Below are 14,887 nucleotides of genomic sequence, written 5' to 3'. Positions count from 1 at the left end.
TCTCTTCACTGAAGCCTCAACAACATATTCCTCTTCTCTTTACTTTCCTTATCACTACTTCAGTCCATCAGCCAGTCTGCTACCGTCACTCTGTCTCTCTTTCCTCCTCTTGTAGACCTCCAGCTGCAGATGCTAATCTAAACCATGCAATTACGGCGCTGCCTTCGTTTCCCCGGGCCCGGCTGTGGCCAAGACTCAAACATTATTATTTCATTACAGAACTTCCCTGAACAGGCCTGAAGCAAACAGACGGACAGCGAGAGAGAGAGAGAGAGAGAGAGAGAGAGAGAGAGAGCAAGACTAAAAAACATAAACAGAGAACAAGAAAAGAAAATAGTTGCTTACTCATCTGTAGTGCCACAGATGAGAGAGATGAGAGTTCGCTGTTCTTCATTCTTCAGATCCAATGAAAAATGTGGACCATTTGAGTGCATTATACCTTTGTAGATACATTTCATCTTGTTATGCAGTACAAAGTATTTAACATGTCCAATATCACACATTTTCATAAATTTACAAATATAGATTGAAATAGTTCTAAAACCTAATGTTCATTCATTCATTTTCTACCGCTTTATCCAAACTACCTCGGGTCACGGGGAGCCTGTGCCTATCTCAGGCGTCATCGGGCATCAAGGCAGGATACACCCTGGACGGAGTGCCAACCCATCGCAGGGCACACACACACACACACACACACACACACTCTCATTCACTCACGCAATCACACACTACGGACAATTTTTCCAGAGATGCCAATCAACCTACCATGCATGTCTTTGGACCGGGGGAGGAAACCGGAGTACCCGGAGGAAACCCCCGAGGCACGGGGAGAACATGCAAACTCCGCACACACAAGGCGGAGGCGGGAATCGAACCCCGACCCTGGAGGTGTGAGGCGAACGTGCTACCCACTAAGCCACCGTGCCCCCCAAAACCTAATGTTTAATTCTAATAATCAGAACCTAATTCCAGATATTCTTTGTGATCTTAGACATTTGGAGTTTATCCCCCACTGTATATTTTAAGGGTATTTCTGGCATACAAATGAGTAACAAAAATGATGGGTTTATGGTGGAGGCAACTCCATCTACACATTTGATGTCAGAAATAAAGGGCTGGTGAAGGAACATCTGCTCTAACAAGTCAAACCAGGATCAAAATATTACTAGTGGGTTAAAAAGTATGATGTGTTGTTCTCTCATTTATTGTGAATTCAGCAGAATACTCTGTGAGATCTTATATATGTTGTACAGTAGGTCATGTTTTATTCCTCACACCTGTGTACTGTATGCTGGGTGATTTGCTTCACTCATGGCCATGCTGACTCTCCCAGACTGGTGTTGCATGACGGTGCAGGTTCAGCTGTTTGAAGTCGTAATCCTGTTCAGAGTGTAAACTTGGCCTGCTGTCTTCTCACCCCTTTACATGACCCTTCTTAGAGCATATTAGTCTTACAGCTCTTGATAATGAGGTATTTTGTCTGGCTGAACTGCTTGGCTCATTAGAGAGTAATGTTGTGTACATCTGTATATCTTGATGTAACAGTGATATTTATTCATAGCGTTTTCCTCCTTGCCCCCCATTCCCCTCTCTCTCTCTCTCTCTCTCTCTCTCTCTCTCTCTCTCTCTCTCTCTCTCTCTCTCTCTCTCAGATCCCCTGGTCTAAGAGGAGCTGTGCAGGGAAGGCCATCATCTTGACTGGTCAGCACGTTCCCTCGGACACAGAGGTCCAGCTTTATCACAAAGTTCTCCAGGAACAGGGTTACCATGTCTTCCACGGACGCTATGCTGAGACCAGTGCCACTCTTACACACAGCGGTGGAGGTGTGTACTCTGTGTTTGTGTAGTATCTCAAGTCCAAGTCAAGTCTCTGAGTACTATATGTCAAGCCTAGTAAAGTAGAGTCTAAGCCTAGTCTTGAATGCAGTTCCAGTTTTGTGCTCTTTTTAGGGATGAGTATAAGTATAAGTAAAAATACATGAGTATTTATTCACCTGCCTATTCACTCTCACTATCCAGCTCTCCCTTTGTAATACCTTATCTCTATCATCCTTATCAAGTACTAAAATACAAGGAGGGTGAAGGCTTATACATGAAGCCAAACAGCGGCATCATCTTGCATGTCACAGTGCAGTGTAACCTAAGGAAAGCTCTAGCTGCCCTGGGAAGTGGTACTTCAATGTTTAAGGTTGTGAGCTTGAATCTCAGCCACCATGCTGCAGCTTTTCGGCCCTGAGCAAAGCCATTAACCCTCAATTGCTCAGCTGTTTAAATGAGATAAATGTAAGTCACTCTGTATAAGGGTTCTGCCAATTGGTGTAAAAGTAAGACGACTTATCCGCACGCATGCGCATGTAGACACTGCTCTTATCAAAGAGAGAGTATGCCAGCACTCTTATTCAGAGCGCAGTTTGTGTCCCCTAGGCTCCTTGTATAGCTGTAGCATCATCAGGATTCAAGATAGCGAAGTCTTGCCTATCTTAAGTAAACTTATGTTGTTCCAAAATAATCCACCTGAGGGCAGTGTAGTTAAATATGTACTGTTTTTAAAGACAACTCTTTATAGCTAAAGTAAACAAGTGAGCAGAAGAAAATAAATATTATACTGAGGATGCATTAGTCAAGTAGTGTGAAAATTGTGTAGAAATTGTCAATAATAATGATAATAAAAACCAAAAAACAGATGTTTCTTAGTGACTTGGAGTTCTGCATTTACAGCATTAACACAGGTTTATATTTTGATCTTATTGGTATCATATTGTAGAGTACAGAAATATAGAACCTTGATCCAGATAAAGTATGTTTAGTGCTAGTGTTTTGGTCGAGTAAATACTAATACTTTGGTCGAGTCTAACTTGATTTTTAGAGCACGTTTAACACAACAGAAGTTGACCCAACGAAACTCCGTATACAAAGACAATGAGAGGAATAACTAGAGTAAATAATTAATAAAAAAATAATCAAAAGTTAAAAAACAAATCTTTAAGACTGGTTTTAAAGAATCTTAATGTTGGAGAAGCCCTGATGATAAAAGGTAGAGGTTAGGGATTTACTCTTCTAGCCATGAGATGAAAGGATCACTGGAAAATGGGGCTGTGCATATGGCTTGACCTCTGCTGACATGCCCTCCCTCCCTCTCTCTCTGTTCGTCACACACACACACACACACACACACACACACACACACACACACACACACACACACACACACACACACACACACACACACACACACACACACACCCCTCCAAAGCTGTAATCGGTGGCAGGTTTGTATGAGGAAATATACGTTTCTATAGACTTTAAAAGTTTTCTCCAAATCAAAATGTAGAAAGTATTATATAGCAATGGAGGTCAAAAAATATACTAATTTCTGTCAGATACTTAATTATTGTGAATAAAATTAGGTTTGGTCAGAAATGTAAAACCACAATAGGTGTCTAATAAAGTAAATAAATTATTTCTAAGCACATCGATATATCCTAACATCATTGTGTTTATTTGCTTACTGGACCGATGAACCCTGTTAATTTTAATTCTCAAACCTTCCATCCGTCAACTAAAGGGTTATTTAAAAATGCCACTGAAATTAGTTTTTTTTGTGATGGACCGATGTGGCCACTGTGGCAAAATCTACCATTAACAAGAATAATGATTAAATGTAACCTAAGTATCTCTGTGTGTTATGTTTCATTAATGAGTAACTCATTTTGAGATGCCAGAAAGGTGCTAAGGTGCCAATAATTCTGGAGCTGGCTGTATATCTGTATTGTAGTATTCAAATAATCCTGACTCATGTGTAGGTATGGTTGATCAGACTGATGTAATGGCAGCTTGTGTGTGTGTGTGTGTGTGTGTGTGTGTGTGTGTGTGTGTGTGTGTGTGTGTGTGTGTGTGTGTGTGTGTGTGTGTGTGTGTGTGTGTGAGGCTCAGCAGGTGTGTATTCAGTGTTTACAAATGCATGCTTGGCATTTATTGTATGTTTACTCGGAAGAAGGCCATAAGCAGCTGCTTGCATGATTGAGAGTTTGACTGGCAGATCATATGCTGGTCCCTCACACACACACACACACACACACACACACACACACACACACACACACACACACACACACACACACACACACACACACACACACACACACACACACACACACACACACGCACACAGGAAGTGACATCTGTCTTTAAATAGTGATAGAATCTATGGTGTATTTGAAAGCAGAAGGTTTAAATGTATGATGTTTTTCATAAAAATAGTCTAAAAATATAACAATTATTAGGAGCTTAGTCTTTAACTCAGGAACTTTCACTTCACATCACCCAGCTGCTGATTGTTTTCATACAATAGCACATGTTAAGATTCATTATATGAGTTCTGGCAATACCTTCAGGTCTTGCGTGGTACTTCCTGTCATTCAGACACACACACACACACACACACACACACACACACACACACACACACACACACACACACACACACACATACACATACACACCAATTCCTGGACTCAACACTAAACACACACAGCCCATTTCCTTTAGCTCTGCTAGCCACCACAATTACTCCCAGATGTGTTTTTTTTTTCAATCTCTTACACTTTCCCACCTCTTACAGCACACAATTTGTATATGTTTCAGTTCCTAAACTTGATTATAAGTCTATCGATTGAAATTTCAGGCATTTTCTATAATAAATCGCCCAGAAGATTTAGGAGGTCAGCGTGGGATTGTGGGTAACCCCCAGTTTCTGGCTGTTTTTTTTGGGTTTATATGTTTGCTACAGCAAGTTAATTAGAAACATGATGGAGGACTGAACATTAAGTCTATAACCATGAAGAATTTAATCTCTGTTCATTTTCAAGACGCTTTCTTCCATTCTTTGTTGTTGTAGGTTTATATAATCTACTTTTATTGTCCTTCTCAGGGCTGTAAAAACACATTTCCACTCTGAAGCTTAGCCTCTCGCACAAATTTCTGTCTTATTTTCTCCCACTCAGTTTATTATTCTCTAAACCTCTCTGTCCACAGATGGTCAGGAATGGTCTCTCTTGATATGTCTCAAAGGAACAGAAAAAAGCTGCCTGCGAAAAATCAACTTTGCCGATTCCCAGCCCCACCAGAGGGTAAGAAAATTGGCTGTACACATCGCACTTAGGTCCAGTATCGTATAAAAGAATTCTCCCATGTAGTATAGTATGATATTAAAGCAACTGCATGAAATTGTACTTCTTCCTGTTTTTTTTTTTTTTTTGTTTTTTTTGGGACATGAATGTGAAATCAGATCTAGCCAAGAGATTGGGAGTTAAAAATATTTATAGAAGGCAGACCTCAGTGTGGCTCAAACCCAGAGCTGGGAAAGAGCACTCCTTCATGCTGTGATCTCAGCTCCTTGTCCAAATAATCTCCCCAAATAAAGCCAATACACAGCTATCAGATCTTACTGTGCTACCGTAACCAAGCTGATGAGCCAATTGTTTATCTTTAACAACATTAATGGACAACTTGTTTATTGGCTCAAGTATTCATGGGCAACAGATCCTCACACCCTCCTGTTTCCCTCAGAACATGCATTTTAAACCATACAGTAATCTATGTAGATGAATAAACTGTCTTTAATGGTTTAGGAACATTTCTGTATCCGTAAATAACCTTATATCACTAATATTAGCTGTTAGCTTGCTAGTGGGATGTGGTAGCCTAGTGGTTAAGGTGTTGGGCTACCAATCAGAAGGTTGTGAGTTCGATTTCTACGTCCACCAAGCTGCCAATGCTCAGTTATATAAAAAAGAGATAAAATGTAAGTCGCTCTGGTTAAGGGCGTCTGCTTAATGCTGTTAGTGTAATGCTAGCTAGTTAACTTGCTGTGTGCTGTCTTAAAATATTTAGACAAATTTTAACTGATTGTAGACTTATCACATTCTGTGTGATTAACACTTAACAAACCTGTCTAATCATCTTCATTACTACCATTAATTTTAAGTTAACAAACTAGAAAACTACAAATTAAAAGTACTTGTAAACTCGGCCACAATAATTAAAATTTTAGTATGTGGTTATCATTTCTAATGCATGAGTAAGTTTATAATTTATAAACAGTAGCTAAACTTGTCAAAATACGCAGTGACAGCCAAGGTTTTGTTAACATGCTAACTAACATAACACTTTATCTATCTTGCTAGCTACGTGCTTGTAAAACAGCCTGCAGTTGTTACAGGTAGAAACAACTACTGTAGCATTGCATTTTCTAAGTCTTAATTTGCTTTGTCATATTTTCACTGATTTATTTACCAGCAAGAGATAACAACAGATTTTTTCCACTATGTTAAGCTAGCACGGTCAATAACTCGCAAGCAATTCTAAAGCTAATTTCCAGGTAGTCTCTAAACTATACGTTTTGAGGACTTTAAAAAGAATATATATGCAAACACTACTGTGTATATCCGAGAGGAGTAACCATATATCGAGTAAGGAATAAAATACTGTGGCATGCTGTTAACAGTAGATGCTAATCAGCGATAGAGTGTTGGAATTTGTCCAATATTAAACAGTATAAGCATTCCCATAGGTTTTTTATATTGTTGTGACCAAAAATTATGTTTCAATTTTGTTCAAATTTAAAAATGTACGATGCAACTTTTGAGTTTTTTTTTCTACTCATACTGGTGAAATTGCTTGCACAGGAATTTTTGTTAAAACTCCTACTGTACCAATGAAGACACACACATAATGTCTATGACTTTGGCTGAAGGCATATTGTGATGAATGTTATAGGAAGAACAATAAAAATTTTCTGAATTACAGCCAAAATTATTGTTTACGCCTTGCTGTATTAAAAACTGGTCAAAATTACAATAACACCTCCTGGCCAATCAGATTCTGGTATTGTGTTGTGGTATTGTATTATAAACCTACTGTACAGTGTAGTGATTTTTTGGGGGTTTGTTTTCTTCTTACATGTAGGTCAACATTATACCAGCGTTTGTTGGAGCTTTTATGGACATGGGCGGAGTGTGTCGATTTCTAATAGATGGCCGTTTGTCAGGTTGGTGAACTGTGTGTGTGTGTGTGTGTGTGTGTGTGTGTGTGTGTGTGTGTGTGTGTGTGTGTGTGTGTGTGTCACAGACGCACACTTCCAATTAAGCATTTGTGGAGCCTACTTATGAAAGTGAAGTGTACCCTAGATCTCTTCTGAGTCTATAATTACTAAGAAAGGTCAGCATCTTAGATGATATTTACCCAGATGTCCTTGCCACAGTTACTATTTCAGAGGGTAAATAAACAATTTAAATGCCATATAATCTTTATAATGGCCCATTAAGCCTGTCTTATAATATACATCCAATATAAAAGACTCATTATTTTTAAAAATAAGCAGAACATCTTATTAAAGGCTGCCATTCAGGGAAGGACTTTGAAGATCATGATGCCTATTTGTGTTTGATTGTTCAATCTAATTATGGCTATCACCGCTGGATGAAGATAACTTGCTGCTGGGTCTGTGTCTGCATAGCTGTGCTGTTACTTATGAAAGAGAGTTACTGTCTCTAAGTCTGGAACAATATTGTCTTTCCTTTTGGCATTCGTCCCGCACAAACTATGGCCGATTGAGTCCTGGTTGTTTGAAGGGGGAGCTGGAAAAGGTTGTGTCCTTTTCATGATAACATCTGAAGGCATGGAACACACACAAACACACACGAGGGATCGGTTTAGGAACCGAATGGGCTGAAGGCGGTTACAGCGCTGCAATCACGTTCAAGCATTTTAGGAATATATTTATGGTTTTTCCATGAAATGGGGCCACTGTTTTTCCAAAGCTTTTGGGAGTAAGATATTTGAGTGGGAATCGTATACAATGCTGTATGTTTAAGTTTAGATTGGTCATATATTAAGGAATGGTTGTAAGCAGAGACAGGCTCTTTACACTGAACAGGATGTGCAGATGGAATAAACATTTCGTACACATGCATAGAGTGAACTAAATTGCTGACATTGCATTTATTCTACTCATAAATACCTTAACACATTTACACTTCATCACATCACTTACTTCCAGAAGCAGCACATCTATTTTAATTTATATGAGGCCAGTTGTGGCTGTTATAAAGGTGTCATTTTGTATTTAGTATGCTCAACTTATGCTCTACATGTTCACTCTTCCACGCTTTGCATTTTCTCAGTTGTTTTTTCATGCTTTTGCACATTTTATACAACAAATGAAGATCGAGGCAAATGAGGATCGAGGCATATTGGTTCCTAGTCGTTCCTGACTTTTCAGACGATCTGTATTATTTCATGTTAAATTTGCATTATATTTGATCAGGACATCTTTTGTACATGTTATTTACGTTTATTCCAAATACATGAGTCTTATGGGCTTATTTCCAGCCTTGAATTTTAAACAGGAAGTAATATGACTCGTCAAACCAAAACAATCCCAATATTTAATATGCAGTTCACAGAGTGAATCGGTTCAAACACATGACTCGTGGTTCACTCGAAGTGAATCCTGGGCTACGGTTGAACCGAAGGAACTGCTCCTAGGTTCTTCCGTCAATCCATTTTCTGTACTATGATTTTAATCATACTGACTCTGAGAGAAACTCCCTAACCCAACACTGAAGTATAGGGTTCAATTCCAGTCAAAGAGAACCTTTCATGGCAAAAGATCTGCTAAAATAATTACATACTGTTAATAAGAAAACTAGTTTCTCACTAACTTTGACCATGGAATTCAGACAATTACTGACTACAATTCCAAAATTAATAGTGTCCCAGCTGCGTGCTTCTGGATGACCTTTTATTCCCAGTTTGAACAATGTGGAATCAGCTGGTTACTTTTTCTGTCCAAGTATGAAGCAAGGACATTCCTCCCCAAAGCGAGGAACACACATTGCTCACAGATTTACTGGCCCAGAAGACTCCATCTTCATCACATCACCCGCCAAAGGCTACTTCACCTTTTGTGCTACAGCTACCATACAACCACATGCTGATGATGATAAAAACTATTCAACCATTAACACTCACTCCAATCTGAATAAAAACAAAAAATACGTTCCTCAGCATCATCAGCTGAAAGTGAAAGTGGTTCTAACTAGAGATCTTAGTGACCTTTTAACCTTTCTCTGAGATAAAATAAAGAACACTGTAAATGCATTTTGTTGCATCCTACAGGATTCCAATCCAGATACACATCTTGTGCCAGATGCCTAGATTCCCTGTGAACATTTCTGGCAAGCTTTCTTAAAGATAGATAAGCAAAAGTCACATCTGTATTTGTATCTGTTTAGAAAACATTGTCTGTTTGTTCTTAATAATATAATGTATAAGGTATTTGTATTCCGTGACATGCACACTAATGCACAACTCGGACCTACTGAGCGAAGTAATCCAGAACTAGCACACAGCTCCTACACTTTTGAAAAAAAGACCATCTACAGTATGTAATAGCTTTAGTTTAACCTTCATCATTATTATCCCTTCAATGCTAATGTCTAAACTCTGAACTGTAGCTCTAAAGTGTACTGGATTTGGAATTTTAACCTCATTCTATTAAACTAGGAGATCAGACTTCACTCACAATCAGACTTAAACACATTGACTCCACAAGAAGGAATCTGTTCTCCAATACTTTATATTCTGAATAAACAAAGTTGGTCTCAAAACTGAATCAAATTCCATGATTAACTTAGCAGATAACATGACAATCTGAGGAAAAAATCTGCACTCTTATGCAATAGGATCTATCTAGCAAACCTAAATGGTTTTCCTTTTAAGGTTCTCCATACAAGTGAGGTGTTCCAATTCAGAAAGCTGTCCAAATGAAACTCCTTTGCTTAAAGATAAAGTGAGGAAATTCATTACTAGGAACCTCTGACCTAAACAGGGTAAACTATTCAGAGAACTTAGACATCCAAAGATCCATTGAGGGATCTTTTTTCTTAGAGTAGAGTAACACCAAAGAGAACATACAGTATACTCTTTAGAGACCAAAAGTGTAAATAATTTACAGCCCAGCTGCATTGTGGTCTTTTATAATCTTTTATGATTTTCATTCCTAGTCGCAAAAACAGCCCAATTTATCACTCTCCCACCCAGACAGGTCATCTACAGTAAGAGGTTGGTAAGGAAAGCAAAGCTCAAAGAATAATCTTAAATCACACCACAGCCAAGGATTCCATGACCCACTGCCATCTGGAATGCTGAACCAGAGCACCCCATACCTGACTTTCATTGAATTACAGAATTACACTTTTCTAGGAGAGAACCTGAAGCTTCACATGTGGAGGTGCTGAGTTTCATTTCAGCTGCTTCACAATTAGCAGTAAAACCTTTGAGTGCATATTCAAGAGAACAACATCTGGAAATACCAGGGATTTTACCTCTAATCCCATCCATACTGGGCAGCTCTTGGCTGCGTTTTTATATTTTAGCTATGTAAAATGTCTATAGTACTTTGTCTTAATGTTCTCCCTCTCCCTTTGGATGTTGCTGTGTTCACATATGCAACTACAATCCCTCATTTTTCAAAATGTTTGTTTAGAATTGTTTTTACGAAGCTCCAACTCCAAATTTATTTGGATAGAATAGAGAAGATGCCTTTATTTTGTCACACAGATTGGGGTCAGAACACAGGGTCAGCCATGATACAGCATGCCTGGAGCAGAGAGGGTTAAGAGCCTTGCTCAAGGGCCCAACAGTGGCAGCATGGCAATGCTGGGGCTTGAACCCCAATCCTTCAATCAGCAACCGAGAGCCTTAACCACTTGAGCCACCACTGCTTTGTAAAGTTCATTCATTCATTTTCTGCCGCTTATATGAACTTCTCGGGTCACGGGAAGCCTGTGCCTATCTCAGGCGTCATCGGGCATCAAGGCAGGATACACCCTGGATGGCGTGCCAACTCATCGCAGGGGCGCACACACACACACACACACACACACACACACACACACACACACACACACACACACACACACACACACACACACACACACACACACACTACGGACAATTTTACAGAGATGCCAATCAACCTACCATGCATGTCTTTGGACCGGGGAGGAAACCGGAGTACCCGGAGGAAACCCCCGAGGCACGGGGAGAATATGCAAACTCCACACACACAAGGCGGAAGCGGGAATCGAACCCCCAACCCTGGAAGTGTGAGGCAAACATGCTAACCACTAAGCCACCGTGCCCCCCCAGTTGTAAAGTTCTACTTCACAATTGTTGAAGGTATGTGCAGTCCTATAGGTATTATTCACAAGAGTGGTTCAGTCTTTGGACTGCTGCTTTGGAAGGTTGTGAGTTCAAATTCTAGTGCTGTTACTGCTGGGCCTTTAACTGCTCAGTTGTAAAAATGTGATGTATAAGGACGTCTGCCAAATGCCACTAATGCAAAATGAATGTAATTCTGTAACAGTTCTTCTTTTGGCCCTAATATTTGTCAGTAGTCAAATAAATATTTCTGACACTTTGGTTTGCTTTTTTATGTATAGGCATGCCATTACCCATAATTCCATCTGCCTGCACCTTCTCTGGACCAGAACACGGAGGATCTCCTTATCACACTGAACAAATCTGGTGAGATCCCATCTTTTATCCAACCTAACAGATGTTTGAACAGATTTTTATCTTGCAACAATATTTTTTTTTGGTTTTTAATTTCTTAGGAACCAAGTTTCCCAGCCAGGCTCCCCATCCAGTCAGGGTTCATTAGCCTTAGTGAATGTTTATGTCTTGGTCACATCAGCCACACCCCTCACTGCATTCCTACATCGTACAGGCTTGGTCAGGACTCATCTGGACAAACACAGTTATATAACTAAGGTAAAGAAGCTTCCTTATCTGTTTAGCATGAAATCCTGCTACATCATATCAAGAGTTAACTCTTTTTTCCAGAGGTCAAAAAATGGAAGTTTTATTGTGTCCATGTTCAGCATTGAATTTCTTTGTCATGTCAAACCCCACAGTAATGGATAATGACTCATATAAATTTAGACACTCAGAGATGTGAAAATTTATATATGTCTATTTTACCTAGCCTACTAGGGCTAATATTTCAAAAAAAAATCTTTGTAACTCAGGGTAAAGGGTAAAAAATATTTTCATGAAAAAATAAATAAATCCACAAAAGTGGTCACACCCATTTGTGCTCTCTGAAACACCCAAAGCAGCAAAGATTTAAAGGCGCTACCTTCAGACATTAAAATTCTGTGTAAGGTTATCCCAACAGACAGAGAAACATTTCAAACTAAAAGGCCTGACTCATGTTATATCAGGCTTCCGGCTATAAAATAATTATTTTGTTCTTACTGATTTAAAATGTCTTATAAGTCGATTTTTATAACGCTGTCGGAATGCAACATTCCGGGGAACTTCTCGGGTCACGGGGAGCCTGTGCCTATCTCAGGCGTCCTCGGGCATCGAGGCAGGATACACTCTGGACGGAGTGCCAACCCATCGCAGGGCACACACACACTCTCATTCACTCACACAATCTTTTCAATTTTTCCAATTTCCAAAAAAAAAAGACAATTTTCCAGAGATGCCAATCAACCTACCATGTATGTCTTTGGACCGGGGGAGGAAACCGGAGTACCCGGAGGAAACCCCCGAGGCACGGGGAGAACATGCAAACTCCACACACACAAGGAGGAGGCGGGAAATCGAACTCTTAACCCTGGAGGTGTGAGGCGAACGTGCTAACCACTAAGCCACTTTGCCCCCCGGAATGCAACAGTAAATATAATATAATACAGTAAATATAAAACACAGAAGAAGACGGCAGTGCACTGAATCTCATAGTTAAAGTTTTTTTGAGTAGGTATCTACATGTTTGGTGGAGTATTACAGTATATGTGTGTATTATACATTATATGTTGCATCAACATTCAGGCTTAATATTATATAATAATTTCTGTACAATATTTTAATCATAGTACTTTTTATATGTTATTTTCTGCTAAATTTTAAATGTCTAAATTCTACCGATCAGTCGATGACGTTTTTATCCCACATATTCTTTCATTGAATTTATTAACAGAAAACTATTTGGGTGAAGTTTTGACCTAAAGTATGGTCCTAAACTTTGGTTTGGTTTGATTTTGTCTGAGGGTATAATTCAAAATGCTAAAAATTTCTCATGAAATGTGAATTTTGTCAATTGTTTCAAATATGTCAGGAGAATATGGACACATTTATCCCATTTTATTTTGTTTACAGGATTTATATTACTATCCTGAGACAAACTGAATTTAGTTACTTATACTATATTTCATAGACCATAGAAAAAGAAGCCATCCTCATCTGGGTGACACAAGATAGTGTGTATTTAGTCAAGCAGAGTGTAACCAGGGGTAGCTAGTTGGCTAAATTTACCTAACTAGCTAATAATACAAGGGAACAGGATTCTGTGTTGTGATGTATGCATTTGCGTGACACTGTACTGGAAGTTTATGGGCGGAGTTTATCGGCTATAATACGATGATGCGATGGTATATGAGCTGGGAGAAACTCGTGCAAGAGCTGTGAAAGGATTGTCAGGGTGACTTATAGCTGTTCGGAAATTTCATATATTAGACAAAAACATTATATTATAAATTTAGCTACTTTAATCTAGGACTACTTTAATCTACTCTGCACATAGCCCAGTAACTAATAACTAGTACCTTTGGATAATATTATAAATGTTTATATTAAACATTTTCCATCTATTTAGATATTTGTGCAACGCACTACATATATATACACACAGACAACACAAGGTCTTGCACCATTTGTTTCCTTTGAAAGCTCCAAAGGAAGGAAGTTGAGTGCAGCTGCTTTAATACTGCCATCAACAGCAAAAGTGAGAAAAACTTGCCATGTATTTGGAAATTGTAGGTTTAGTGTAAAGGCTCTCTTCACATGGAGGAAGTCAGGAGCAGGAAAGGAAATGTAGTCTCTCTCTCTCTCTCTCTCTCTCTCTCTCTCTCTCTCTCTCTCTCTCTCTCTCTCTCTCTCTCTCTCTCTCTCTGTGTGTGTGTGTGTGTGTGTGTGTGTGTGTGTGTGTGTGTGTGTGTGTGTGTGTGTGTGTGTGTGTGTGTGTGTGTGTGTGTGTAAAACTGTTTAAAACATTTTTTTAGGATCTGTATGCCCTAGGGTTTGTGTGAAAGTGCGTGTGTTTGTTGTATGCACTCCACCAGTTTATCTGTGGATTATTCAGTTCAATAAACTCTCCGTATGTGTGTGTGGGAACACAAGCGTGCCAACACATTTCATCTACATCTCATTTCAGTCTCAAAACGTTTTACAGACTGCCACCTACTGAGAGCATTGTGTCATTACCCAGTTTCAGAAACTCTTTGACGTTTGCTTTCATGGCACATAAAAGTACAACTGACTGGTTTCTCTGCACATCTTTTTCATTTTTGCTCAAGCTGATATTTCTGATATTAATACGTGTGCATCTGACTTTTGAAAAGTATCTTTTTATTTGACTATTAATTATTTAGTGTTGAATTGGGACGAAAAATGCTTTGTTTAAATGTTTTTATGTTGTTCAGTCTAGTTCTGTATACTGCTCAGTCATTAACGCTGCCTTATACTGTATATGTAAGAAACGGCGAGTGCCTCCACAGAGCTATATCAGACCCATACTCAGGGATAGTGACAAACGGGGATTTTATTAAATATACAGGGGACAGGCATACGGAAAAATGGAATAAAACAAAAAACGAAAACCGACAAAATAAGGCAACAATGAGAACAAGAATGAGGTCGAGGATGAGGCAAACATGTTCATCATGTTCATGAAGATATATATATATATATATATATATATATATATATATATATATATATATATATATATATATAGGAAAAACAATCAAGG

At 38.9% G+C, this 14,887-nt stretch overlaps 1 protein-coding gene across 2 annotated transcripts in view; it reads left to right on the top strand.

Moving 5' to 3' along the window:
* The window catches only part of cped1 (cadherin-like and PC-esterase domain containing 1), a 56,288-nt gene that overhangs the window by 5,658 nt on the left and 35,743 nt on the right, over positions 1-14,887 (top strand). For both annotated transcript variants that reach the window (XM_047804424.1, XM_047804425.1), the window contains exons 2-6: positions 1,656-1,827; positions 5,038-5,132; positions 6,970-7,051; positions 11,511-11,595; positions 11,685-11,841. In XM_047804424.1, coding sequence (XP_047660380.1) covers positions 1,656-1,827; positions 5,038-5,132; positions 6,970-7,051; positions 11,511-11,595; positions 11,685-11,841 — 591 coding nt within the window. The remainder of the gene's footprint in view (positions 1-1,655; positions 1,828-5,037; positions 5,133-6,969; positions 7,052-11,510; positions 11,596-11,684; positions 11,842-14,887) is intronic.

This window comes from Tachysurus fulvidraco, chromosome 19, assembly GCF_022655615.1.
Source record: "Tachysurus fulvidraco isolate hzauxx_2018 chromosome 19, HZAU_PFXX_2.0, whole genome shotgun sequence".
Taxonomy (NCBI): Eukaryota; Metazoa; Chordata; class Actinopteri; order Siluriformes; family Bagridae; genus Tachysurus; species Tachysurus fulvidraco.
This window is presented reverse-complemented; position numbering and strand designations above follow the sequence as displayed.